Source organism: Geotrypetes seraphini, chromosome 16 (assembly GCF_902459505.1).
Source record: "Geotrypetes seraphini chromosome 16, aGeoSer1.1, whole genome shotgun sequence".
Lineage (NCBI taxonomy): Eukaryota > Metazoa > Chordata > Amphibia > Gymnophiona > Dermophiidae > Geotrypetes > Geotrypetes seraphini.
Window position 1 is genome coordinate 30,802,433 of NC_047099.1, and position 27,173 is coordinate 30,829,605.

General features: G+C 45.6%; 1 protein-coding gene across 2 annotated transcripts in view; it reads right to left on the reverse strand.

Moving 5' to 3' along the window:
* NYAP1 (neuronal tyrosine phosphorylated phosphoinositide-3-kinase adaptor 1) overlaps positions 1 to 27,173 on the reverse strand; it is a 65,139-nt gene that overhangs the window by 12,064 nt on the left and 25,902 nt on the right. For both annotated transcript variants that reach the window (XM_033925240.1, XM_033925239.1), the window contains exons 3-4: positions 5,919 to 6,223; positions 2,570 to 3,928 (exon numbers count right to left, since the gene is read on the reverse strand). In XM_033925240.1, the coding sequence (XP_033781131.1) occupies positions 2,570 to 3,928; positions 5,919 to 6,223 (1,664 nt within the window). The remainder of the gene's footprint in view (positions 1 to 2,569; positions 3,929 to 5,918; positions 6,224 to 27,173) is intronic.

Consider the following 27,173-nt stretch of genomic DNA (forward strand, 5'->3'; position numbering starts at 1 on the left):
TGAGGCTGGAGCTCCCACCGCTGCGCCACACACGCCTCCAGTGCGAAGTAGGAGCATACTAAGCAGACGTGTAGCGTAATTTCATCAGTAACAGGAAGTAGGAGCAAACAAGTAGACGTAGATCAAATCGGTCAAAGGAAGTTTCAACAAATTTGTTAAATAATTGAGTTTTCAGTGATCTTCTGAATGTTTGGCATGACAATGAGTTCAGGAGTAAGTCGCTTAAGGTAGTGTTCCAGATTCCTGCTTGGAAAGATAATGTCGTGTCGAGGAATCTTTTGAATTGGCATCCCTTGGGAGTCGGAAACGCAAACAGTAATGTTCTGCGTGAGAAGCGGAGTTTGTCCTGGAGGGACAAAGTGTCTCAAAAGGTAAACGGGTGCAATGCCGAAAAGTGTTTAGAAGCTTAGGCAACTAAATTTAAATATTATTCTGGCCTCGACCGGTAGCCAGCGCTCCAGGCCGCAGTAAAAACCTCTACCATGGTTTAGTAAAAGAGGCCCTAAGTGCCGAATATCACACTCAACCGGCCGTGTGTTTGCCAGCTCTGAAACCCCAGAAATGTAATGCCAGTGCCTGGACACAGCCCAGCATTGAATTTCCAGGTTTAACACCGGTGACAGTCAACAAAATGCTGATTTGACACTGGCTGAATATATCGGGCCTTTTGAATATCAAGTTACATAGAAACATAGAAAATGACGGCAGAAAAGGGCCATAGCCCATCAAGTCTGCCCACTCTAAAGACCCACCCCCCTGACTTTACTCCCCTAGAGATCCCACGTGAATATCCCATTTTCTTTTAAAGTCTGACACGCTGTTGGCCTCAATCACCTGCAGTGGGAGTTCGTTCCAATGATCGACCACTCTTTCGGTGAAGAAGTACTTTCTGGAATCACCATGAAACTTCCCTACTCAGTCCTAGTAAATTTTCAGAGGCCAATTTATGGGCTTATCTCTCAGTTATGAGCATAAATCCTTTGAATGCTGGGCTCAAAATTATACTGCAGAGGCCCTTCAGACAGAGATGCAACGGGACTAAAACCAGGCCTTATTCAACCTGCCTTCAATGACCTGAAGCCAAAGAATCACCTCAGTCAAATATCAGGTAGCCCCATGTGAACCTTCTCCATTTATACTAATTTCTCTCATATTGGGCTTCTAAATTGGAACTAAGGTTCTAGCGGCACTAGAAAAGATTCAAAGAAGAGCGACCCAGATGATAAAGGGGATGGAACTTCTCTCGTATGAGGAAAGACTAAAATGCTTAGGGCTCTTCAGCTTGGAAAAGAGACGGCTGAGAGGAGATATGATCGAAGTCTAAAATATCCTAAGTGGAGTAGAAGGGGTACAAGTGGATCGACTTTTCACTCCGTCAAAACTTACAAAGACTAGGGGACACTCGAAGTTTCATGGAAATACTTTTAAAACCGATAGGAGGAAATTTTTTTCACTCAGAGAATAGTTAAGCTCTGGAACACGTTGCCAGAGGATGTGGTAAGAGTGGATAGCATATCTGGTTTTAAGAAAGATTTGGATAATTTCCTGGAGGAAAAGTCAATAGTCTGTTGTTGAGAAAGACACGGTGGGAAGCCACTGCTTGCCCTGTATCGGTAGCATGGAATATTACTACTCCTTGGGTTTTGGCCAGGTACTAGTGAACTAGATTGGCCACTGTGAGAACGGACTACTGGGCTTGATGGACCTTTGGTCTGAACCAGTAAGGCTATTCTTATGTTCGTATGTGCTTAAGCATCAGGATGGGCACTGATTTTAAGAATCCAGTCCAGTCTTTAGATGGCCTTTTATACGCATGATGCTGATTAAGGATTTCTCCCCCTCTGAATGTGTGTGTGTAAATCATATTGGCCAAAATCCCACATAGTAAGGCACAATGTTAGCCAGTCCCTCAGAAGGATATATAGTGTTTTTGGCACATGCAGGCCATAGAAGCAACCCCCCCCCATAATTTAATGCTGCCATCAACTGCCATGCCTCTAGTCAGTGGCACAGTAAAGGGAATTGGGGGGGGGGGGTGGACTGCCCTGGGCACTGGCACCTCTCCGCCCTCCCAAACCATGCTCATGCCCTCCCTTCCTCCCCCGTATCTCTTTACATCTTCACCACCTTGAGCAACTTCTCCAGCCTGTTGCTCGTGCCGGCCTGGCTCCCCTCTGAAATCACTTCCTGGTCGCGGAGCCAGGAAGTGATGTCAGAGGGAAAGCCAATGCCAGCACGGGCAGCAGGCCGGAGAAACTGCGTGCGCTGGCGGGGGAGGAGCGGGGGGAGGTGTAGAAGGAGCAGGGAGCGGAGAGGAGGGTGCCTCCTACCCTCGCTTCGCCACTGCCTCTAGTACCTAATACTTGAACATATATAACATATTTAATCAGACTGTGAGCGCACTGGGACAGATAGGGAAAAATAATTGAGTATCTGAATATATGCTGATATAAATATATGCTGATATAAATATAACTAAATAAATATTTTAACAGGAATTTTGGTAATGGGCAGTCTGGAATTGGAGTCCGTCTCTATGAACATACAATTAGAAGCCCAACACACTTACTTTCACGGTCCTTGGACGGACGGCTGCACGAGGGCTTCCTATGCAACGCCCATCCAGAGAAAAAGGGCGGTTCCTCTGAAGGACTGGCCACACCCCTGGAATCCGAGTGACTTATCACACGAGAGCAAGAGATACTGGCAAAGTTCCCGTGGTCATGCACTTGAGTCCTGACCGTGGGCTGAGGCACAGAAGAGGAGCAGCCTTTGGGAGCCACTGTGGGTTTAGCGCCATCGTAGGCAGGGGGTCTCTTTGTTCCAGCCGAAGGATAGGTCCACAGCATGCTCAAAGGAGACGGTGTAGGTTGCTCCTGTAGGCTGTGGGGTGTAGAGCTCCTGGAGAGGACCGAGGCAGACTTGCCTTGAGCAGCAGTTTGGCCAGTGGAACAGAGCAAACCATGGACCACCGATATCTCCTTCTCGGTTTTCTGTTCGATAGAAGCTTGAGGCATGGGAAGCACAGAGTGGGTGACCTTCACTGCAGAGTACACCATGGTATACGAGACAGCTTTGTCCTTGGGCTGCCCAGAAGACTGAGGGACTGGAAGCAGTGAGTGAGCTGCAGCAGCTGACTTTGCTGGGGGGCAGATCATGCTGTGAGAGTTAGGAAGCTCCTTCCCCGGCCGTTGCTGGCCAGAGGCTTGAGGTGGGAGTGGGGTAGAATGGCTTCTTGCTCTACCGGAAGGGCAAAGCAGATTCTGGTCCTTGTCCTCTCCTCCCCCACCACCACCTCCTCCTCTCTGCTGCCCAGGCACTTGGGAAGTCGTTGGCATTGCTGAAAATTCCTTGGGTTGGACGCCCTGCAGCACAGGAAGTTTGGAACCCTGCTGTATTGTCACTGCCGCAACAGCCTTTGAGCCCTTCTGGGCCTTCGCCTGAGGAAGTGCCAGCAGCGGAGGACGGTGCTGAAGAAGGTTGGGAAATGGTGGTGGGATTTCACATGGAGACATTTTGGCTAGGGGAGCAGTAGGGATTTTAGTGGCCTCTCTCCTAGCCTGTTCCCTGGCCACCACTGAAGAGACCCCATTGGCCCTGGGGTCGGCAGAGTCCTCGAGGAGTGGGTACTTCATCTCTTCATATATGGCCTCACTTTCATCGGACTCCTCATCTGGGGTACCCTGCCCCCTGAAGACATCCCCTACCATCTCTATGTAGACTGGCTCCTCTTCCTCTACGTCAGAGTTTCTGACTTTCCGGTGTGAGTCTTTCCCTCGGATATCACGTGGTGCCCCTGCTCCTGGCAAACGGCCCAGGCAGGTTTCATCAAACGAGGCGGACAGATGTGTGTTAGGACTTCGCTTTGGCTTCTGGGGTGGAATTTTCCTTGCGAACTCACAACTCTCGGCTCCCATTTTCACCAATCCTGAAAAATGAAATACAGAAATCAAACATAATAATCTCGTACAGAGAAGGATGAACATTTTTAAGGCAAACAGTATAAATCTGGGGCTGAGGGGTTGAAATTCAAAATGATTTTAAGCGGGCAGGAGAGGCTCCTGCCTGATTAAATTGTGCCCCGCAGTACCACTGAATTATTTTGGGCGACTGCTGGTGTGGACAGAGCCCGGGCACTCCAAAGCAGAGCCAGGGGAGTCGCAGCAACCATTCTGAAGTTAGAGCCACAATGAGCAGGAGCAAGTGGGCATTGTCCCTGCCCTTTGAACCCTAGACTATTAGGAATTATGAATATGGGCCCTGGGACCGTTGTTAGGGAGACCTTGCCCTTCTGGAAGGGTTCGGGAGGGGAGATCAGAACGGGAGGATGTCCACTGCTCCTCAGAGATTGGAATTAGGAGTTCCAGTGCTCTACACGGATCAGAACAAGGGAGTTTTCAATGCTCTTCGAGAGGGGGAGGAAGCATTGGAACAGTAGAGCGGAAGACCTGACCAGATACCCTTATGCGGGTCCCGGCCAATATTCAGACTGTATATGTGACCTAATGCAGCATGCTGCGAACCAGGGAAACCAGAAACCCCCCACTAATGCTTCTTGTGACCTTGAGCAAGTCATTTCACCCTCTACTGCCCCAGATAACAGTTTAGCTGGTATTGTACTTAAACTGTAAGTTATCTTGATCTAAAATCCAACAAAATTAATTTCAGGTTATGCTGGAGAGGGTGTGATAAATTTGGAGCTTATTTTCGTAACAACATGTTTTGTTTTGTTTTTTTAAAAAAAGCAAAACATTTTAAAATTTTCTAATCAGCCAGATAGTCAAAATAATTTTACCAAGTGCCACAATAAGCACAAAACTTAATATCAAACTCTTGTGAAAATGACCATAATAAACTCCGAGGCCCACTGGAAGTGTTTAGACTCCTGAGAATGAGTGCTGTTTCCTGAAGAAGTCCCAAATTTTGGGGGGCCAAAAAAAAAAACCCCAAAAAAAAACCGGCTTGGCAGAGTCTCCAGAACAAAGAAAGATGCCCTTCTTAATATCGTAGCTGTTACCAAATGCAGGCCTCAAAATAACATCTTACCCATGACAAAAACTGAATAGAGAAGGTGGGTAATGAAATGTTTGTTTTTAAACCAATTTGTTAAATACAGTAAAACCTTGGATTGCAAGTAACTTGGTTTGCAAGTGTTTTGCAAGACAAGCAAAACATTTGATTAAATTTTAACTTGATATACAAGCAAGGTCTTGTAATTCGAGTACATACAGTATACATACATCATAACTGAGCCGATGGTTCTTCTCTGTCTGACCCTGTAGGAGTGTAGTGACTGTTCTAAATGAGTGAGGTCTTGCAATACAAGTACGTATAGTATTTTATATTAAAGTTTTTGGGTTGTAGAACGAATCGTCTGAGTTTCCATTATTTTCTATGGGGAAATTCACTTTTTTTTTTTAATATAATATTCTTTATTCATTTTCATATTTTACATCAAGTGCACAAAATATTAAATTACAACAAATTATTACACAATATCACTTTTATATCTACTGCATAAAATTCTAATAATATTTTTACCCCCCTCCCCCACCACCCACCCTTCAACTGCTTTCCAATCACCATATACACATTATATAACATATTATGTAATATTATTTCCATTACCCACCCCTCCTGATGTGCCATAAAGAAGAAAAAGAAAAGAAGAATAGAAAAACTGATGATTATTCACTACAATATTTTGTCAATGGCCGGGGAAATTCACTTTGATACGAGTGCTTTGGATTACAAGCATGGTTTCGGAACAAATTATGCTCGCAAAGCAAGGTTTGACTGTACTTGTAATCGCTAAGACCTGCTGACCAAAACTAAGGCCCTCTTTTACTAAGATGCGAGAACCGATTAATGCATGCTAAATGATAACGCGTGCGCTAATTCTATCATCCTCATCTTACCAGCCTTCTTCATCCCGCCGTGTTCGGACGTGCCGGCAGCCTTGCTCTCTCCAGATGTGCTGAGCTTGGTGCTCGGATGCCGCTTGGGCTTAGTTGGGGGCTTTCTGCCAGCAGCTGCCCCGTCCCCTCCTCCGTTCTCCACACCGCCCACCGAGTGGCAAGACAGGGAACGGGGCGCCATGCTGCTGGCGCAGGGGTGGGGCGCATGCTCCTGGGAGGCGGGCATAGTCAGAAACCCCATGCGGAAGTGCCTGCGGAAGGAGGATATGTCCCTCACCTTCCCAACTCCTACATCCTTGGCAGCACTGAAAGAAAGAGCAACAGAGGATGAGAGCAGTTCATGGCAAAAAAAAAAAAAAATCTACTTTAGGTTAAAGCAAGGGTCTCAAAGTCCCTCCTCCAGGGCCGAATCCAGTCGGGTTTTCAGGATTTCCCCAATGAATATGCATTGAAAGCAGTGCATGCACATAGATCTCATGCATACTCATTGGGGAAATCCTGAAAACCCGACTGGATTCGGCCCTCAAGGAGGGACTTTGGGGACCCCTGGTCTCTAGCAATTGAAAACACAAATAGTGAAGCAGCAATGCAGCTGGAGAATTCCCCTTCAGCTTAGAGCAGGGGTGTCAAAGTCCCTCCCCGAGGGCCGCAATCCAGTCGGGTTTTCAGGATTTCCCCAATGAATATGCATGAGATCCTATTTGCATGCACTGCTTTCATGGTATGCTAGTAGATCTCATGCATATTCATTGGGGGAAATCCTGAAAACCCGACTGGATTGTGGCCCTCGAGGTGGGACTTTCAGATCCCTGGGTTAAAGGGTGGCCAGCTGGTAGCAAAGCATGCACTTTAGAACAGTGGTCCCCAACGCTATCCTGGAGGACCACCAGGCCAATCGGGTTTTCAGGATAGCCCTAAGGAATATGCATGGAGCAGATTTGCATGCCTGTCACTTCCATGATATGCAAATCTCACTCATGCATATTTATTAGGGCTAGCCTGAAAACCCGATTGGCCTGGTGGTCCTCCAGGACAGGGTTGGGGACCACTGCTTTAGAACAACCTCACAAGAAGGTTTGTCCCTTAATAGGGAAAAGGCTTTTTTTTTTTTTTTTTTCAAACTTTACATTTTTATTGAATCCACACTATGGGGTCTTTTTACTAAGGCGCCCTAACCATTTTGGTGCGTGCTAAACACTAACGCGTCCATTATATCCTATGGACGCATTAGCATTTAGCGAACGCTTAGTAAAAGGGCCCCTAATTACATAACAAATGCATATGTTTATAGATATGTTTATTTAAGATTTGATATACCACGCCTGCATTTTACTGATTTAAGCGGTTCACAAAGTATCAAACTAAAATGAAATTAAGTACTTGAGAAAAACGACCCTATCTGTCCCGAAGGCTCACAATTTAGGCAATATGACATCACTGATGAGGTTGGCTCTTAGGCATTGGTGGAATGAGGCTTTATGACATCACAATCTCAGCTCTGGAATGTTTGCTACTATTTAGATTTCTGCCTGGTACTTGAAACCTGGGTAGGCCACTGATGGAAACAGGATACTGGGCTTGATGGACCTTCGGTCTTTCCCAATATGGCATTTCTTATGTTCTTATGTGAGCCAAGTGTAGGGCAATGTTTATGTTTAGGTAAGATTTGATCTACCACTCCTGCATTTTACTGACCTAAGCGGTTTACAAAGTATCAAACTAAAATGAAATTAGGCACTTGAGAAAAATGACCATATCTGTCCCGAAGGCTCACAATTAGAGAATGACATGGTGACAAAATTCATCACCGTCCCCATCCCCGCGGATAACCGCGGGAAACCATCTTCATGTCATTCTTTAAGGAAAGAGGGAAGAATCAGAGTATGAATGGCCACAACCACTGACCCGCAAGCTTTGCTTTGAATAATGCTGGTGTAGAAGGACCAAGGTTGAAACAGACACTGAAGAATGACAGTCTCTGGTCTCCAGAGCAGATATTGTGATGTCATAATGCCTCATTCCACCAGTGCCTAAGAGCCAATCACAACAGTGATGTCACAATGGCTTCATTATCCTTGGCTCCCAAAAGAATCAGAGTATGAATGGCCACAACCACTGACCCGCAAGCTTTGCTTTGAAGAATGCTGGTGTAGAAGGACAGAGGATGAAATAGACACTAGAAAATGACGTGGGATTATTTCCCGCGGTTATCCGCGGGGACGGGAACGGTGATGAATTTTGTCACCGTGTCATTCTCTACTCACAATATAGCTCAAGTACCTGATTAAAATTAAAATATGTAATACATTTCCACGATCAAAAAAAACAAAGAAATAGAAATAATGAAAGAAGATAAAAAATTAAAAACAAAATAAAACAACTCAAGTCTGCAAAACTAGGTCAACCGGCCGCCACTAAAGAAGCAGGACCAGGAGCCACACCAATGAAGACCATATCATTGCAACTCAAGAAAACTACCGACTCCATTTTTGAACCTTGATGCACTGTTTCAGCCACAGAAAAGAACTCGTATTTTCTCCCTGTTTTACGTTTAAATCTTTTTATGAACAAGAAAAAGAAAACACAAAAAGAGGCAAGTACACAGCCAAATTTATACAATAAGATCTACCCACCATGGAGGACTGTACTCTAAGATCCTCCACAGCACAACCAAGCCCCTCTTCCCCAGCGGAAACCCCTACCCACCCTACCCCTTCCCTATCCCCAACCATCCCACGTCCAAAAGAACCAAAGAACTTAGACAGATGGAGTAGTATACGGCTGAAGTCGATTTAAGATGCTACGACGACTTCCTGGAGGCAAAATGTTGAACTAAGGAGTCCAAGAATTGACAAAATCTCTGCTTTTTCTGCGAGAGGCCTATCTCCCTATTTTATATTCCATCTCCTAAAAAAAACCACAAACTAACATTTTTCCAATAGTCAAGGTCAAACCCAAATATCAACAAAGGACCTGCTCTGTTGTTCCTTCAGAGCATATTTTCACATTACCTCCCCCCCATTATACAGAAAACTTAACTTTTCCCCTAAAAAATAGGGAAAAAGTTAAGTTTCCTCTCTAATGGGGGGTTACAACCCCCCAAAACCACCCCCAACGGCAGTACGAACACTATTAAGTAAACTGGGGGGGGGTTTCCCCCCTCACATACTCCCGTCAGAGCTCTTTATGTTGAATCAATTTTTATTATCAAAATATACAAAATCACAAACCAACAAGCACGAATCACAATTACAAAGAATAATCAGATACAAGAGATCGGATTCAACACCCCTCCCACCCCACCCCCACCCCAAACCCCCTGATCTGACAAATAGCAGAACCCTAGTGCAGTAGGCTTGGACTCAGATAACCCACTGCCAGCGAGAAAAGTTAAACTCCAACACTGAGAAGAGAGAAAAAAAAAAAAAAAAAAAAAAAAAAAAAAAGGGGTGGGGAAGGGGGGGGGAAAAGAAATAGAAGGTGCCCTGGTGCCCTCACAAAAATACAACAAGCTCGGGGCCCAGAGAGAATTACAATAAATTAAGGATGTCACTTCGAGCACGTGGTGCTAATGAAAAAAGATAAGAATCCCAGATCCGCAGAAATTGGCGTTTTCTTCGCAGGCTAAAAGACGCATCCTTCCGCTCCAACAGCAGCAGAGCATGCAAACGATTCCTCCAAGCCCAAAAGGAGGGCAAGGTATCTCCAATCCAAACAGCCAGAATCACCTTCTTCCCCAGGACACCCACCCGTCTCATAAACTGCCGCTGACCCGAATCAGACAAACGAAAGGCCTCATATTTATCCAGCAGGAGACCAGCAGCAGAAAGGGGGAGTGCTTTACCAAAAATGCGCTCCACATAAGATAAAACCCGTCTCCAGAAGAGTTTAATTTTCACACAGGACCAAAAGGCATGAATAAACGAGTGGGGTTGCTGGAGACACTTGGGACACAACGGAGAATCCGTATAACCTGAATAATATAACTGACTTTTCGTAAAATAGCCGCGATGAATCACCCTAAATTGACACTCCCGGAGATCTGCATTAACAGACACTCCTGGAATTCTGGAAATTAAGGAAGGGAGATCCAAAGCGTCCTGAGCCATCCCCAAATCTTGACACCAGCGAGCTTGGAGTGCAGCACGATCAGCCGGACCTAACCAACGCTGGAGATCTTTATAAAGACCTGAAACCGTAAACCCAGTCTCCAAATAGGGATCCAGTAGTGTCGCAAATCTATCCTCGATCGGAAACGCCAAAGCGGCTCGGGGGAGAGATTGGATATAATGATGAAGTTGCCGAAACGCAAAAAAATCACCCTCAGAAAAAATTCCAGACCGGACTAGAACATCCCAAGATTTTAAAAAGCCATCAGCCTGGAGAACATGAGCAAGCAGCGTATAATCCCGAGATGCCAGTTTACGAAAACAAGCATTCTCTCTACCAGGGCTAAATTGCAGATTCCCCTGAATAGGTAAGTATCTGGTAGTCGAGGGAGTACCCTTCCAGGAATGCAATACATAAGACCAGATGATGCGTAGAGAGTGTAACAACACACTTCCCCTAAATGGCACCGGTAAGGCAGAACGAGGCGACTGCACCAAGGACAAAATATGCCAAGGGGCAAAAAAATCCTTCTCATAAGGTTTCGGAGTAAAATCCTGGCGATCCGAAAGCCACTCCCCCAGGTAACGCAACAAACAGGCCGCATTGTATAACCGGAACTGCGGTAACCCCAGTCCCCCGCTTCCCCACGAGCCAAACAGGTAACGCAACGCCACCCGTGGTCGTCGACCCCCCCAGCAGAATCTAGAAAGCATAGAATGCAATTTAGTAATGTCCCGTTTCAGAAGCCACAAAGGAAGTAATTGCAAAGTATAAAGCCATTTTGGAAAAAGGATCATGTTAAACAAATGGATCCTGCCTAATAAAGACAGTGGAAGAGGAGACCAACGAGCAAAACACGCAGTCGAGGAACAGAACAAAGAATCAATGTTGACGCGATATAACGTCGAAGTGCAAGGCGTCAACAAGATCCCTAAGTAACGAAACGAAGAGGAAGCCCATTGAAGCGGGAAGGGCCCAGGCCAAGAGTCCCGTAACGACGAGGACGTGGCCAACGCTAAAGATTTGTCAAGATTAAGCTTAAAACCAGAATAATCGCCATATTCCTGAAAAGTGGCCATCAGATTGGAAAGAGATACAATGGGATCTGAAATATGAACCAAGAGATCATCCGCAAAAGCTGAGATCTTGAATTCGGAAGAACCAATTCGAATGCCTGAAATAGCTCTATTAAGCTGAATATCACGGATCAAGGGGTCTAACGACAGAGCAAAGAGCAATGGAGAAAGGGGACAGCCCTGACGCGTACCACGACGGATGGGGAACAGAGGAGAACTATGGTCATTGACCCAAACGAAGGCTGTAGGTGAATGATAAAGCACCCGAATCGCATCCTGAAAAAACCCTGTTATGCCATACCGAGTTAAGACCGCAAATAAAAAGTTCCAAGAAACACGGTCAAAGGCTTTTTCCGCGTCAAAGCTGACCAATAGGGAAGGAAGCCGGGTCCTCTCCACAAATTCCAAGGAAGCCAATATGGATCTAATGTTTTTCACACTAGTACGCCCCTGCACAAATCCCACCTGAGGGGAAGCAAGCAAATCAGGAAGAACACAAGCCAATCGATTAGCCAAAACCTTGGCAAACATCTTGGCCTCCACATTCAACAGTGAGATAGGACGGTAAGAAGAAGAAAGGGCAGCATCCCTATTAGGCTTCAACAGCACGATTATTTGAGCAGAGGAGAGAGAATCCGGAAGGGTGCCCCGCTGGACAGCGGCCGTGAAGGTCTCAGCCAGTACTGGTGCTATGGTGGGATGGAGGAGTTTATAGAATTCCATCCGGAAACCATCCGGCCCGGGGGCCTTCAGCAACGACCCATTCTGTATTACTCCTGCTACCTCCTCAGCCGTGATAGGGGCATTAAGACGCAGCACTGCCTGAGCAGACAGGCCCGGAAGGGAAAGGCCATCTAAATAGGCCGTGCCATCCATTAAATCAGATTGTTGTGAATAAAGTTGTCTATAGTAGTCATAGAACACCGCGTTGATCTCGGCATCCGTCCGGACCATGGCCCCCCCATCTGAGCGAAGTTGGAGGACAGGAGTACGACCCGCTGACCGACGGACCACCCCTGCCAAGAGCGTCCCACGTTGGTTCCCATGGCGAAAAAGTTGATACCTATAATAAGCAAGCGACTTGACCGTTCTAGCATGCAACAATTCCTGAAGCTTGCACTGGGAGGCCAAGAGCTGAGAACGCAAAGAGGAAGTGTGAGAATGACCGTAAAGCCGACGTAGGTCACCTACCCTACGTTCCAAGTGTAAAATCTCCCTATCTCGAGCACGTCTTTGATGGCTGGAATATGACATGATCTCACCGCGCAGCACCGCTTTCGCAGCCTCCCAGAAGAGAGTAGAGTCAGCCCGATGTTCCATATTATGATGTTGATAGTCAGACCATTTCCGAAGCAGAAACTCCTGAAACTTCGGATCCTTATACAAACGGAGCGGAAATCGCCAGCGGAAGGAGCCCGGGGAAGAGACATCCAAATGCAAGGTCAACAAAATCATGGTGTGATCAGAGACATCAAAGGAACCAATCGTGGCCGACTCAATCTGAGAAAACAAAGAGCTAGAAGTCAACCAGTAATCAATCCGGGATAAAGAGGCATGAGCCCTAGAAATGTGAGTATAATCACGCTCACCTGGATGAAGCGTCCGCCAGACATCAAGAACATCCAATGATGAGCAAAGTAAAGAAATACCCCTAGTAGGATGCACCCTGTCTTGGGGAGTAGGAAGTGATTTATCCAACAAAGGGTCATGAACGCAATTGAAGTCCCCTCCCACCAATAAAGGAATATCCGAATGTTGACCAAGAAGGCGAATAAGCGAGGAGAAAAACCGAGAGTCATAGCTGTTAGGAGCGTAAACATTACAAAGAATCACAGGCTGACGATGAAGAAGCGCCTTAGCAATGATATACCGTCCCCCAGGATCCACCCACTGCTGTTGAAGGACAAAGGGCAACCCCTTCCGAATCAAAATCAGAACTCCCGCCTTACGGTTGTTCGCCGGTGCGCCCAAATGTTGACCAACCCACCAAGTCTGGAGTTTTGCATGCTCTGCCGCTGACAAATGCGTCTCCTGCAAGAAGACAAGATCAGCTCTCTGACGGTTCAAGGCTCTCAAAATTTTTTGTCGTTTAATAGGTGAAGTGACCCCATTTATATTCCAGGAAATACATCTAAGAGGCTTCATAAATGAAATTAGAAAGACAAAGGACAGGCAAAAATCCAAAAAGAGAACCGAGAGCAAGGCCGTCCCAGCCAGCGACCAGCTCCCAGGACCTCAATCCAGACCCGAGCTTCCACCACCAGACAAAAGGCCAACTGTAGGGCACCAGGAACACACAAAAATAAACAAAAGAAAAGGGAAGAAAAAAGAGAAAAAGAAAATAAAAAAAAGAAGTAGAAAGAGAAAAACAAAAAGAATACCCCACATACCCACCCACCCACCCACCCCGTCCTCCCACCATCCCCCCCCCATCCCTCTTGTGACCCACTAGTGGTCCAAGGGCCCTGTGAAGTAGCTCCCAACCCCCCCCCCTAGCAGACCATATGTTCAAGAAACAACCCTCGCCGAGTCAAAGCAACCCTAGCCATAGGCAGTCAAAAAAAAAAAATGCAATGCACCCCAGTATCCACCCCAAACAACACAGAAACAATCCCAACCACCCCTCGCCCGCCCGATGCCCCATAACAGACTAGGCATTAAATTTGGGCAACCACCAATCAGGAAACAATGCAATAGAAATCAACAAGCAAATGCTCAACGGAGCCACCATAGGTACCATCAACCCCCACTACCCAACACTCAAATATTCCCTCCCCGTCTTACCCAGCCACGCTAATCCCTCAATCATACAGTCACTCGGGAAGGGAGAAGCGCTCCCTATATACAAAACACTCCATCCAACTCAAACGAAACATGCACTCCCCTCCCAATCATCCACACATTCCAGGCAGGATAAGAAAAATATTGTCCGAAGGAAGTCCAGATCGGTCCATCACGCCTGCACCACATCAAGGTCCGCCAGCCCTCAAAATAAGTACTGCCCAGAGCAGACCACCACGGGAGCTGGCCATCTGGCATCAAGGCTTCCAGGACACATCAGACAGAGGAGGCATATAACGATCAGTGGAACTCCAGCTGAAAAGAACCAATGGCTATCAAGGAGCAGGGTCTGGGGCCTGCAAGGATTGCACGAAGCGAAGCGCCTCAGCCGCCACCACAAAGAAGTGAGTCTGACCAGCATGTCGGATCCGCAGACGTGCAGGATACAGCAAGGCAAAAGATATTTTCATCTGAAACAGCTGGGAGCAGATGGTAGTAAACTCCTTCCGTTTGGCTTGTAGAGCTGGGGAATAGTCCTGGAAACATAACACCCTGGAGTTGTCATACAGCAGAGGGCCCGAGGTGCGAATGGCTCGCAGAATCTCTTGTTTATGGGCAGAGTTCAACAACTTAAGGATGACAGTTCGAGCTCGCGAGCCTGGTGCTCCCAGCGGGCCCAAACGATGAGCGCGTTCAATTCTCAGGGGACCATGTGCTTCAGATAAGGTTAAAGAGCGCTGCAGCCAAGATTCCAGAAAGGAATGGAGCTCACCATCCTTCACTGATTCAGGTAAGCCTACCAGTCGCAGATTCCCCCGACGGGACCTATTCTCAAGGTCCTCCACCTTTGCTTCCATAGCGGCCAGCTGAGCTCGAAGTTGTTGATGGTCCCCTTCACGTTGTTGAACTCTATCCTCCAACGTGGTGAGACGCTGCTGATAGGAGGAAAACTCTCCCTGCAGCGTCTCCAGCCGAGTGTCCACAGAATCTAATTTGTCTCCAATCGGTTGCAGTTTCGTGGTCAGGGATCCCTCCAGCAGCAGTTTCACTTCGGCCACTATTTCAGACACCCACGCGGTCGGCGCCGGGAGCGGCGGAGGAGACTCGCGGTCGGCCATCTTGGACTCACCCGCGCGACCGCGATCCCTCTCCCGGCGCGGCAGCTTGCTGGTCATAAAGCCCCGATGGCAGGAAAACACTGGGAGAGAGTCACACCACCTCCAGCGCCAAAATCTGCGGCGAAATCGCGGCGTTCCGGGGTCAAAAATCGCCGATGGTGGGAATGGGATCGGGAGCTAACCCCACCGACGTCTGCTCAGCAGCTCGACATCACGTGACCCCCCCCGTCAGAGCTCTTTAAAATAAACTTTTACAGCACAGCGCTGGAGTCTTGCGCTCAACTGTCTGCTCTCTATTGTCGGCGTGGCTTTGTCCCGCGCGCTTATGACTGTGAACCCGCATTTACAGTTGCTCAGTGACGGGCATAAATGCCCACGGCTTTATTTTAGCAGTGATTTCTGCAGCTTTTGGGGGGGGGGGGCATCACAACATCTTGCCCCCACGTGTCTTCATCAAACAGGTTAAATGCGTAGGCCTTCTTGCCCTCTCGACCTACGCGACCTGTTATAAAATTAGAAGTCCAAGAGGAGATGTTGTGAGAAGAGGCCGTAGGGACAGGAATGAAGTAGCAACCGTTGAAGGAAAGGGCTACTTTTTTCCTCTGATCTTTCCCTGGTGAACGCCGAGCTTTCAAGAGCTGACTGGCTGCTAGCCAGTCCTTGTCCGCTTAGTAAGGGCAGGCGTATGAGAACAAATGGGAGAACGCCAACGCAGGCTGATTTTTTTCTCAAGCTGTGCCATGTGCACGAGGGAAAGCATCAACTGTTTGATTAAACGTTGACTATTTTCTTGGGGAAGGGAAGAAGACTCTTGATTTTCGGCTCGATTGTGCAATCCAAACCAGACGACACGAAGGCAGTTGTTGTGGCCTGGCTGACCCCTTCCTTCGGTCACTGGGGGAAGAGTCTGTCTGGGCCAGGTTTTGGAGGGCTAGGCCGAGGGGTCTGGACTGCCTCTCATGTCCAATATATCAAGGAAAGAAAGAGAGGGAGGAACCCTGCCAACAGCCTAATAAGGATTTCCCACACAGCCGCAGGAGCCTTGAAAGCGCCAGCAAAGGAATTGGAAAGAGAATGAACTGTAATCTACTTAAGTGCTTCCTGGCATTAATGGTCAAGGTATCTTCAGGGACCGCAAGAGGAAGAGTTTTATGAGACAACTTCAGCAGTTAAGTGGGATGTGGAGAGAACAGGATCAGGCTAAGCTTCCCTCAATTCTGAAAAGCCAGGATCAAATCCATAATGCCGCTGCCGTCCTACATAAAACCAAGCTACAAGAAATAAAGATGGAAGGGCTTTGCTGACCACTGCCGCCTGTATTCCTAGATATTTCAATGCTGGACGATGGCAGGGGACCAGCACTAAATACCTGGACCTATGTGACCAGTTAAAACTTAGCTAGTTAAGTGCGTTATACGAACCACATAAATTCAGGCCTGAATATTGGCGGTTACAGGTTTATTTACTTAATATCCAGTCCAAAAAGAAAACCAGAAGACCAGCGTAAAAATTAATTGTTTTACGGCATTGGCTATTGACAAGCCTCAATTGCCCTCTGTCAATGTCAGTGTTTGTCACCATAAAACAATTTATTTTTTTTTTTATGCTGGTCTGCTGGTTTTGTTTTTGCACTGGATCGTACAGATTTTGTAGATCGCTTGCCCATCTGTTTTTTTGGGGCCTTATTTAATTAATATACCGTGTTATTTCAACCTGCAATGAATTTCAGTGGTTTACAAATAAACAATCACAAGAAAGGAACTCCGTGGTTAAAACGGATACACCAAGCCTGTCTCATAAACCTCCCCAAAGAGTACCCAAAATAGAAGCCCATAAAAACTTAGGCCCTCTATTATCAAGCCGCATTAGGGTTTTTTTTATCGCCAGCCCCTGTGGTAAAAGCTCCGACGCTCATGAACATATATCTTTAGTGAACGCTCCTGATCCACGTATGCCCCCTCCCAAGGCCACATCCCCTTTTGATTTGCACATGGAACTTTATAGGAGTGTGTGGCACAGTGGTTAGAGGGTGACAGGACTAAATCGCGCGAGACAACGGCACGCCAACAACTGAGCGCAGACAGAGTGCAAGGTTGACGGCGCGCCGAAGAAAAGCACTATTTTAAAGGGCTCCGACAGGGGGTGTGGGGGGGAACCCCCCCACTTTACTTAACAGACATTGCGCTGGCGTTGTGGGGGGTTGTAACCCCCCCACATTATACTTAAAACTGAACTTTTTCCCTAAAAAACAGGCAAAAAGTTCGGTTTCAAGTATAATGAGGGGGCTACAACCCCCAAACCACCCACAACGCCAGCGCGATGTCTGTTAAGTAAAATAGGGGGGTTCCCCACCAACACCCCCATCGGAACCCTTTAAAATAGTGCTTTTCTTTGGCATGCCGTCAACCTTGCGCTCAGTTGTCTCGCGCGATTTTGTCTATGAACCAGTTAGAGCTACAGCCTCAGAACCCTGAAGTTGTGGGTTCAAACCCACGCTGCTCCTTGTGACCCTGGGCAAGTCACTTAATCCCGCCATTGGCCCAGGTACATTAGATAGATGGTGAGCCCACCAGGACAGGCAGGGAAAAATGCTTGAGTACCTGAATACATGTAAACCATTCTGAGCTCCCCTGGGAGAGCAGTATAGAAAACTGAATAAATAAATAGTGTGACAAGTTTCAGCCTCTGATAATCATATCTGACATCATAATGCCTCATTCCACCAATGCCTAAGAGCCAACCTCATCAGTGATGTCATAATGGCTTTATTGTCCTATACTTGGCTCACTTTTACTACATTTTGATTTCTAGAGTGGCGCAGTGGGGGGTTTGGGGGGTTGTAACCCTCCACATTTTACTGTAAACTTATCTTTTTCCCTAAAAACAGGGAAAAAGTGAAGTTTTCAGTAAAATGTGGGGGGTTACAACCCCCCAAGCCCCCCACAATGTGGCGCGATCTCTATTAAGTAAAGTGGGGGGGTTCCCCCACACACACCCCGTCAGAGCTCTAAAAACAGTAATTTTGGGCGGCGCGTGCCTCCGCGCTGCGCTCAATTGTCTGCGCGCGCCTTTGTCCTGGCGCGCTTTTGACCTGACACCCTGCAGCTCTACCCAGAAGCATTTACTGTCTAGAAGAAAATAATCTACAGTTTTTAACGGACGGTATTGCTAACCACAATTCTCCCGAGGAACGTAAATCTCTTGTTGATTTGCATACAATTATCAAGTCTGTCAAATAACTAGGGCATAACCCATATAAAATCTTAAAAATAAAAACCAAACTTTTAAAATCTATTCTTGCCTCAAGTGGCAGCCAGTGTAATTCTCGTTACAAAAGAATAGCATGATCGCATCTACTTCCCTCTAAAACTAATTTAGCTGCAATATTCTGCATAATCTCCAGTTGTTTCATCTGTTTAGCAGGAATGCCTAACGAGCAAATGCATGTACACTTCTCCCTCGTCATTCGCGGGGGATACGGGCAGAGCCGGACCGCGAATGCCGAAAAACCGCGATTATCCGGCTCTGACCCACCCCCACCTCCCTGCCGCCTTCCCGGCCTTACCTGGTGGTCTAGAGGGCTTTCGGGGCAGGAACGATCTTCCTACGCTCCTGCCCCGTGCAAATCGCCATCAGGAAATGGCTGTAGGGAGTTCCCGACGGGAACTCATTTTCCCATCCTGACGAGTTCTTTTCCTGTCCCTTCCCCATTCCTCCAAGCTCCGTCCTCATCTGCACAAGCCTCAAATGCTTTAAAATCATAAGTAGCAACATTCTAGAGCTCACATTGTGATGTCATAATGCCTCATTCCACCAATGCCTAAGCTCTGTCCTCATCTGCACAAACCTCAAATCCTTTAAAATCATAAGTACAACATTCTAGAGCTCAGATTGTGATGTCATAATGCCTCATTCCACCAATGCCTAAGCTCCGTCCTCATCTGCACAAGCCTCAAACACTTAAAATCCTAAGTAGCAACATTCTAGGGCTCAGATTGAGATGTCATAATGCCTCATTCCACCAATGCCTGAGCTCCGTCCTCATCTGCACAAGCCTCAAACACTTTAAAATCATAAGTAGCAACATTCTAGGGCTCAGATTGTGATGTCATAATGCCTCATTCCACCAATGCCTGAGCTCCGTCCTCATCTGCACAAGCCTCAAACCCTTTAAAATCATAAGTGTTCGAGGCTTGTGTGGTTAAGGCGGAGTTTGCAAGGAAAGGGACAGGGACAGCGACAAAACTTGTGGGGACAGGGAGGGGAAATTGATTTCCTTCGGGGACAAATTTGACCCTGTGCCATTCTCTACTGCATACCACTTGTTTTTAGGGCTCTTCAATCGCCGGCATTTGAAATTCTATTTTATTTATTTTTTTTTAATCTGTTTGCCTGTGATGCCTGAAAGGTGCTGACTGGGTAAGTCCCTGCAGCCGCTAACTGCCCGGATATTCAATTCTGGTACCTGGATTGGAACAATATTTAAGCACAATTCAGAAAGCAGCGGCAACCAGCATTAAAAAAAAAAAAAAAAAGCAACCACTGCTGGCTGATCATTATCCCCTATATGTTTCATAGTTCCAATAATAGTAAATTATGATTACAGGTTACAGACAGGTCAATTTTCAGTAAAACCTTGGGAATAATTGTGAACGATTAAGCTAGACATTTTACATTATTCTTGTATTGACAGGAAAAATACCTTTGGCTAGCGGCTAGCACTGTTCAATATCCAAATACTTAAGCTTTCACATAATAGCTATGGAGTTAATATTCAGCTGGTGGCAGTCAAGGTTAGTTTATGTTGAAATGATTTTTATTATTCCAGCAGTAAGAAGCAAATACAAACAGTAAAACCATTCAGGAAATAACATTTTCAACAATATAATCAGTTCCCCTCCCCTCCCCTCCCCTCCCCAAGAATCCATGGCCGGTCCAACAGCTGAGAGTGGGAATAAAAATCTTAAAGATTCAAAAGTCTACTGCGAGCAGGCGGTGTGAGGTCCTGCCAGAAGTGCTCCCACACCTGACAAAATTTGCGACCCGGGCCAAGAGTCAAGTCTTCCACCATGCGTCTCTCCAGTGTTGCGTGCACTATCATTAGGGATCTCCATTGTGCATATGACGGGGGAATCACGGGAGAGCCAGTTGGTGAGGATGGCTTTTTCCCCCATCAAAAGGGCTCTGGAGATAAATGCTGACATTCCCCTGGGTTTGGGCGAGGCTATATTATAAACTCCAAATAACGCCCTTGGTTGCGGAAGCCATCGCCGTCCCCAAAGCGATGTGGTATATAGGCCCAGATGTCTCCAAAACTGTTGGATTGCGGGGCAGGCCCAAAACATGTGACTCAAAGATGCGTGAGCCTGATTGCATTTCGGGCAAGAATGCGACGCAGTAATCCCCATCCGGGCTGCACGTTCCGGTGGAATGTAAAGTCTAAGAACAATTTTCAATTGCATTTCCCAGTGAGTAATATTGGGTGACACCTTCTGAATGTTCTTCAGGACCCGTTGTAACTGTTGAGCAGTCAACTGGCAATGCAAGTCCTCAGCCCACGCTGTCGCTAATATATCCAAATTCATACTTGGTTGGCAATCCCGGAGTCAAGGTTATTTTAAATGCTGACTGTATTCATTGCTGGCAAGCTGAATTGTTTCTGTGAATCAGTGCAATGAATACAGTTGTGCATGCTTGCATGTGGCACGCGCGTTGTCGGGGCGGCAGCCGGCTTGGCTCGGGAGCTGAGAGGTCGTTGCTTATGCTTGTACAGGATGGCGGGTGGCTTGAATCGGGAGCCGGGAGGCACTGGCGGACGGCAGAGGCATCGGCCGAAGTGCTAGGGCAGCCGCACGGGGACCCCGAGGGAAGGAAGCCACCCCGCTGAAGGGGCTGCAGCACCCACAGGCAGGTACCCACCCCTGGGCCACCATAGCAAACTTTGGTTGTGGAATGAATCGTCTGAGTTTGTTATGGCCTATGGGGAACCTTGCTTTGACATACCAGTGCTTTGGCTTACGAGCATGCTTCTGGAACGAATTATGCTCGTAAACCAAGGCACCACTGTATTTTATTTCGGCCCTTTTTGGTTTTAATCCCTTTGTAGTTTTTCCGTTTTAAGTTTGGCTCAGCAATTTTACATCAAGCATGGGTAAGTTGTATCTTGCGTTATTGTTTTTTAAACAATAATTGTCTACAGTTTCCTTTTGGGCCTACTGTAATAGTAATGAACCTCATTCCTAAGCCAGGTATGCGGAGTATGATCTCTGACTCTTTAATTTACTGCTAACAATCACCTTACGACTTGTATCAAGCCAAAGACAGCTTCTCTCTGGAGTTTGTACGATGTAACATGTATAGAAAACCTATCCAGGTGCACCTGGAAATTCTTTCCCATTGTTTTGGGTGCCAATCTATCAGATTATCCCAGTTAGATTATTGTAATGCTATTTATCTTGGCTTTTAAGATCATGAAGGGCATAGAGAGAGTAGAAAGGGACAGATTCTTCAAACTTTTGAAAAATAAAAGAACAAGAGGGCATTCGGAAAAGTTGAAAGGGGACAGATTCAAAATGAATGCTAAGAAGTTCTTCTTTACCCAACGTGTGGTGGACACCTGGAATGCACTTCCAGAGGACGTAATAGGGCAGAGTACGGTACTGGGGTTCAAGAAAGGATTGGACAATTTCCTGCTGGAAAAGGGGATAGAGGGGTATAGATAGAGGATTACTGCACAGGTCCTGGACCTGTTGGGCCGCCGCGTGAGCGGACTGCTGGGCGCGATGGACCTCGGGTCTGACCCAGCGGAGGCATTGCTTATGTTCTTATAACAAAGATCTGCCTCCAAAGACTACAACTGATACAAAATACCGCTGCAAAATTAATCTTTGGAAAAAGTAGATTTGATCATTTGTTTCTAAACTATTGGCTTCCGGTCCATCTTAGGATTCACTTTAAATGTGCATGTATTACTTTTAAAATTCTATATGGTATTTTAATTCCTCTTGTCCCTTTATTATGGAATGCCTATAGATTCTCCTATGCAAGAGGCACCCAAAACAATGGGAAATATTTTCCTAACCTTTCTGGCATACAGTATTATCTTGGTCTTGAACTGTGCTTCTTGGTACTCATCGTTCTGGTGTTTTCCTCTTTTACCACCATGTCTGGCTTCCCTGCATCTAGGATTACCACAGGGCTACAGAAATAGGAAGACGGATTGAGACACCCGGGTTTTACTTTCATTGAAAACAATGTAAATAAGGAGGACACACTGAGACATCTGGGTTTAATTCCATTGAAAGCAAAACCCGGATGTCTCAATCCGTCCTTTTTCTGGAGCCCTATGGTAACCCTACCTGCATCCATCTGTTTATCGGTTGGGATAGGGATGCTTCTCTGTGTGTCTGAGTGGCACAGGTCTCTCATACACGCAAGATGATTGCAATTTTTATTTTCCAAAACCTCTGCAGACTCTGACTTTTATGTTATTTTATGTTTCCCTAATTAAATTAATAAGCATTATGCGTGAAAACACCGTTTGCTAATTACAGGTTCAGAAAAATAAAATGGCTAATCTCAGTCACTCTTCCCTCCTCCTTCTGAACTGATTCCGAAAACAACATTCCACCTGCTCCCTTCCTGCCAAATCCCCAGCTGTTCCCATGGAAACCATGATTCGGGCCTTGGTTAGGAGCAGGCTACCCTTTGCCTGGTAACCCCTCTTCTACCAGGATCCAGCTTTGCCACGAAAAACCATTTGTAATTGTTCAGGAAAGGGCTCCAGCAAAAAAGAAAGAAAGATCTGAAGATGAAAATACCGAGGATGTCGCATTACCAGATTTTTTGCTAGGCAAATCCAGACCTGCCAAGTCTCCTGCATTCAGTGGGAGACTCCTGTTTTCTTGGGTCATCTCCCACACCCTGGTTGGGGAGCCAAGAACTCCCGCTCAGCAGCCTCCCCCTCCATTGGCAGCAGGCGATGCATTAATAAGATGCGATAAGAACTGCAAAATCTCACGATGCGAACTGCAAAATCTCACAGCTATTATTGTGAAACTGATCCTACGGCAGCAGGAGAGGAGATTACTAAACTCAAACTTAGCTTTGTATACCGGGTCTTCAACCAAAGTGGAGCTCGACTCGGTTAACAGAAACTAAAAAAAGAAAAAGAAAATAACAGACAGAGAATATTAGTAAGGTTGATTTCCAAAGTGATTAGCAAATAAAATAGTTTTTAATGATTTACGAAAAAGTTGAAAAGGACCAGGACCCCTTAGGATAAGTGGAAGCTCGTTCCATAGTTGAGATAATTTGAAGACTAAGGATTGACTGAAATTCTTGATTCCTTTAATTCCTTTTGCTGAAGGAAGGGAGAGTTTGAATTGTTGGGTGCCTCTTGCATAGGAGAATCTATAGGCAAGAGGACAAGAGAAATTAAAATACAATGTAGAATTTTAAAAGTAATACATGCACATTTAAAGTGAATCCTGAGACAGACCGGAAGCCAATAGTTTAGAAGCAAAGGATACACATGATCGAATCTACTTTTTCCAAAGATTAATTTCGCGGCGGTATTTTGTATCAGTTGTACTCTTTGGAGGCAGGTCTTTGTTATGCCAAGATAAATAGCATTACAATAATCTAATCGGGATAATATGATAGATTAGACCAGGACAGAAAAGTGTTGTTGGTGAAAAAGAGCTCTGACCTTCCTCAACATTCGAAGGCTAAAAAAGCACTTCTTGACAAGACAGTTTATTTGATTCTTAAAAGTAGGAGAGAAGTCTATGAGAATTCCCAATATCTTGGAAGAAAACTCAATCTGCAAGGAGACCCCAGAATCCAAGGTTACAGTTGGAGAAAGGCAATCCAATTTTGGGCCTAGCCATAAAAGTTTAGTTTTTGCAGCATTTAGTTTCTCAAGGTTGGTCAGAACCCAGCCTGAAGGGACCAGGAAGGCGACCGCAAATGTCGACAGTCCAATGACAGAATCAACTTTTCCCTTAGCGGGTTTGGAAACAATGCTAGCCCGCCGGAGAAGCGAAGCCTCAACGGGTCTTCTCAGCAATGGCACAGCTCGAAATCCCCTCAGCGGCACAGCGCCCGCCATGGTTACAACATTTTTGTTTCTTGACGCCTTTGAATCCTAACTGCCCTTGTAAGGGCAAAAAGATGCTGTTCTCCTTCGCAGCTACCCTTCCTATCGAACATCTCCCATTTGTACTCTCTTTCTCTCAAGAATATTGTAGTTCTTACCTTTTTACCTTCCGTTCCTATTTGTCTATGGTTTAAGGCCTTCTTTTACTAAAATGCGCTAACCGATTAGCTCACGCCACTTGAATTAGCGTAAATGTCCTTGGACGTATTAATTACCCTTAAAGATATCTAGTAATTTTTAAGTTCGTTCTGTAGTCGATGTATGGTTTTAGTATTACTGTACACTGCTTAGAAGTTTGATCAGCGAAAATAACAAAGAAGTAAAAATAAAAAATTAAGAATTATATTGGCTGAGACAGGAAGTCAAACAATCAATTTTAAGAGTGCTTCATATTCCACCTCCTATTTCAGTAGAACCGCTGGCTAGGATCAAAGAAAACATATTTTTGCTTTTGATACACTATCACACATTTACATGGGTGACGGAGAAAATAAGTCGCCCCAAGAGCTATAACACCTGGCTTTAACAAGAGAAATTTGCGTCGACGTTTTTGTGTGTCTCGTGACAGATCTGGATACATTTGTATTTTATATACTTCTTTGTTATTTTCGCTGATTCTACATTTTGGACCCATTTTGAGGAATTGAGTTAAAGTTATGATAATTAGGGTTGTTAGATTATAATCTGATTTGTAAATTTATTTCCTGTCTAACTTTATCTTTCTGTACAAGTGGATACTTGATATATTATTGAAAAATGATAAATAAATAATAATTAAAAAAAGAAGAAGTTTGATAAAGCGGCATAAGAAATTTTAAATGAACTTGAAACAAAATAGTGGAAACTGTTATAAAATTATGGCATCTATAACAATTTGGCAAAATGTATGGCGAGAGTAAATCTCTCACCATCAAACCCACTACAACGAGGCTATGCCGTGCACAGGGGAATTACAACTCAAACTTGAGAATTTAAAGATATTATGGGGAACAGACCTCAGGACTGGGGAACCTGGATTCTATAACAGTGTTCTTCAACCTTTTTGCACCTATGGACCGGCAGAAATGAAAGAATTATTTTGTGGGCCAGCATCGGTCCGCAGACCAGTGGTTGAAGAACACTGGGCTAAGTCGTGGGCCAGACCCTGCCCATCTCTACCCAATCTCCACCCCAGCCCCTGCCCCCATAGTCCTAATTGTAACACTATTTTTTCCATTCATATATACACACAATATAATCTTATTAACAACGCATCGATTGCAGCGCGGACCGGCAGTTAAAGAACACAGTTTGGAGCCTGATGCACTTGCCGCCCTGTGGACTAGCAGGAAATTTCTGTGGACTGGCACCGGTCCATGGACTGGTGGTTGAAGAACACTGTTCTATAAGATCCCCCGGGCTGATGACTCATATAGGAACAAGCCCTGTAAGGTAAAATGAGTCTGCCCCGTACATCATAATTATATTAGTGAAAAACCACCATCCCAAAATTAGTAAAACCATATATGCACAGTATCCCTTCATTGGGTAGGAAACAAGTCTTCAGTTTTCTAATGAAGCTGCGTTTAACGTCTAAAAAACAGCACGAAAAAAAGACATTAAAAAATATCAAAGATATCAACTGGTTGATGATTTACTCAGCTAAGGAAAGAGTAAAGTCTTGTTGGGAACTCACTTTCAACGCTTTTGGAATATATTTTCACTATTGATTTTTATCAGCCACGATTTTTTGGAAGATATGAATTTGAGGGGGTTTGGTTCCTGAGGAAGGTAGCGAAAACAGAGCTCTGTTGGGCAAGAACAGACTTTCCTTTCAAACCAGATAAGTTGATATCTTTTCTCGTGCTGATTTTTTGACTTTAAACATAGCTTCATTAGAAAACTGAAGACTTGTTTCCTACCCAATAAGGGCATAGAGATTTTTTTTAGTTAAATTTATATTTTTAGTACGTATTAAGAAGTAAGATAAAAAATGAATTCATGTTTTGTTAAAAGCTTGATTATACAAGATTGATGTTCTAAAAATATTTAAATTATTAATAAAGTGCATTTGGGGGGGGGGGGGAGAAAAAAAAGAAGAGTCTTGTCCCAATAAACCAGGAGGAAAATATAATGATAACAAAAATTTAGTTTACCATTAGAAACTAACATACAATCTGCACCACAATTGAACTCAAAAAGAATCTTCTTAAAATGAAGATTCAAAACAAATATTAAGCCCCTCCCCCTCTCTTATAACTACAAGACCATTCCCATCCAAAATCTACAGGCAGAGATAGGTACTAAGGGCTCCTTTTATCAAGCCGCGCTAGCGAGGTTAGCGCGCGCGACTTTTAATCACGCGCTAACCCCCGCGCTGGCCAAATAACTACCGCCTGCTATTACGCGCGTTAAACCGTTACCGCGGCTTGATAAAAGGAGCCCTAAGTAGAGATACTTTGTTAAAGTACTTAAGTATAATTTGCAGTACTTTTACTTGTAAACACATTACAGTTTTTGAAATACTTTTTAATTGAAACTAGTTACAAATAAGCAGTACTTTTCATATTTTTCTCGGTGAAATCCCAGATGCCTGGCCACGCCCTGTTCCACCCCTGGCCACACCCTATTCTGAATTCAGCCCACCCCATTCCGGCCAAAGCCCCGCCTCAAAAGACTCGTCTCATTATTCCTGACCTCCAGGCCATGTCCGGTGGGGGGGGGGCCTCCGAGCGTGCGCAGAAGCATGGTGACGTCATCCTCGCATGCTCAGAAGTCCTACACACACAGCCAGAGCTTTCCAAATCCCGGCCAACTGCTGGGTTTTGGAAAGTCCATCTGGGCACCCGGGCAATCCTCTAAAAAGAGGACATATCTGGGTTTTCCCAGACGTCTGATAACCCTACCTCTGGGTAAATGGCCTATTTGAAACCTGCCCGCTGTTGTTTATTTGAGTTTGCACAGTTGGCTGAAACTATGCTTTGATGACGCCTAGAAGTAAGTTGCTGCCCTAGGCGACTGCCTTGGCTTG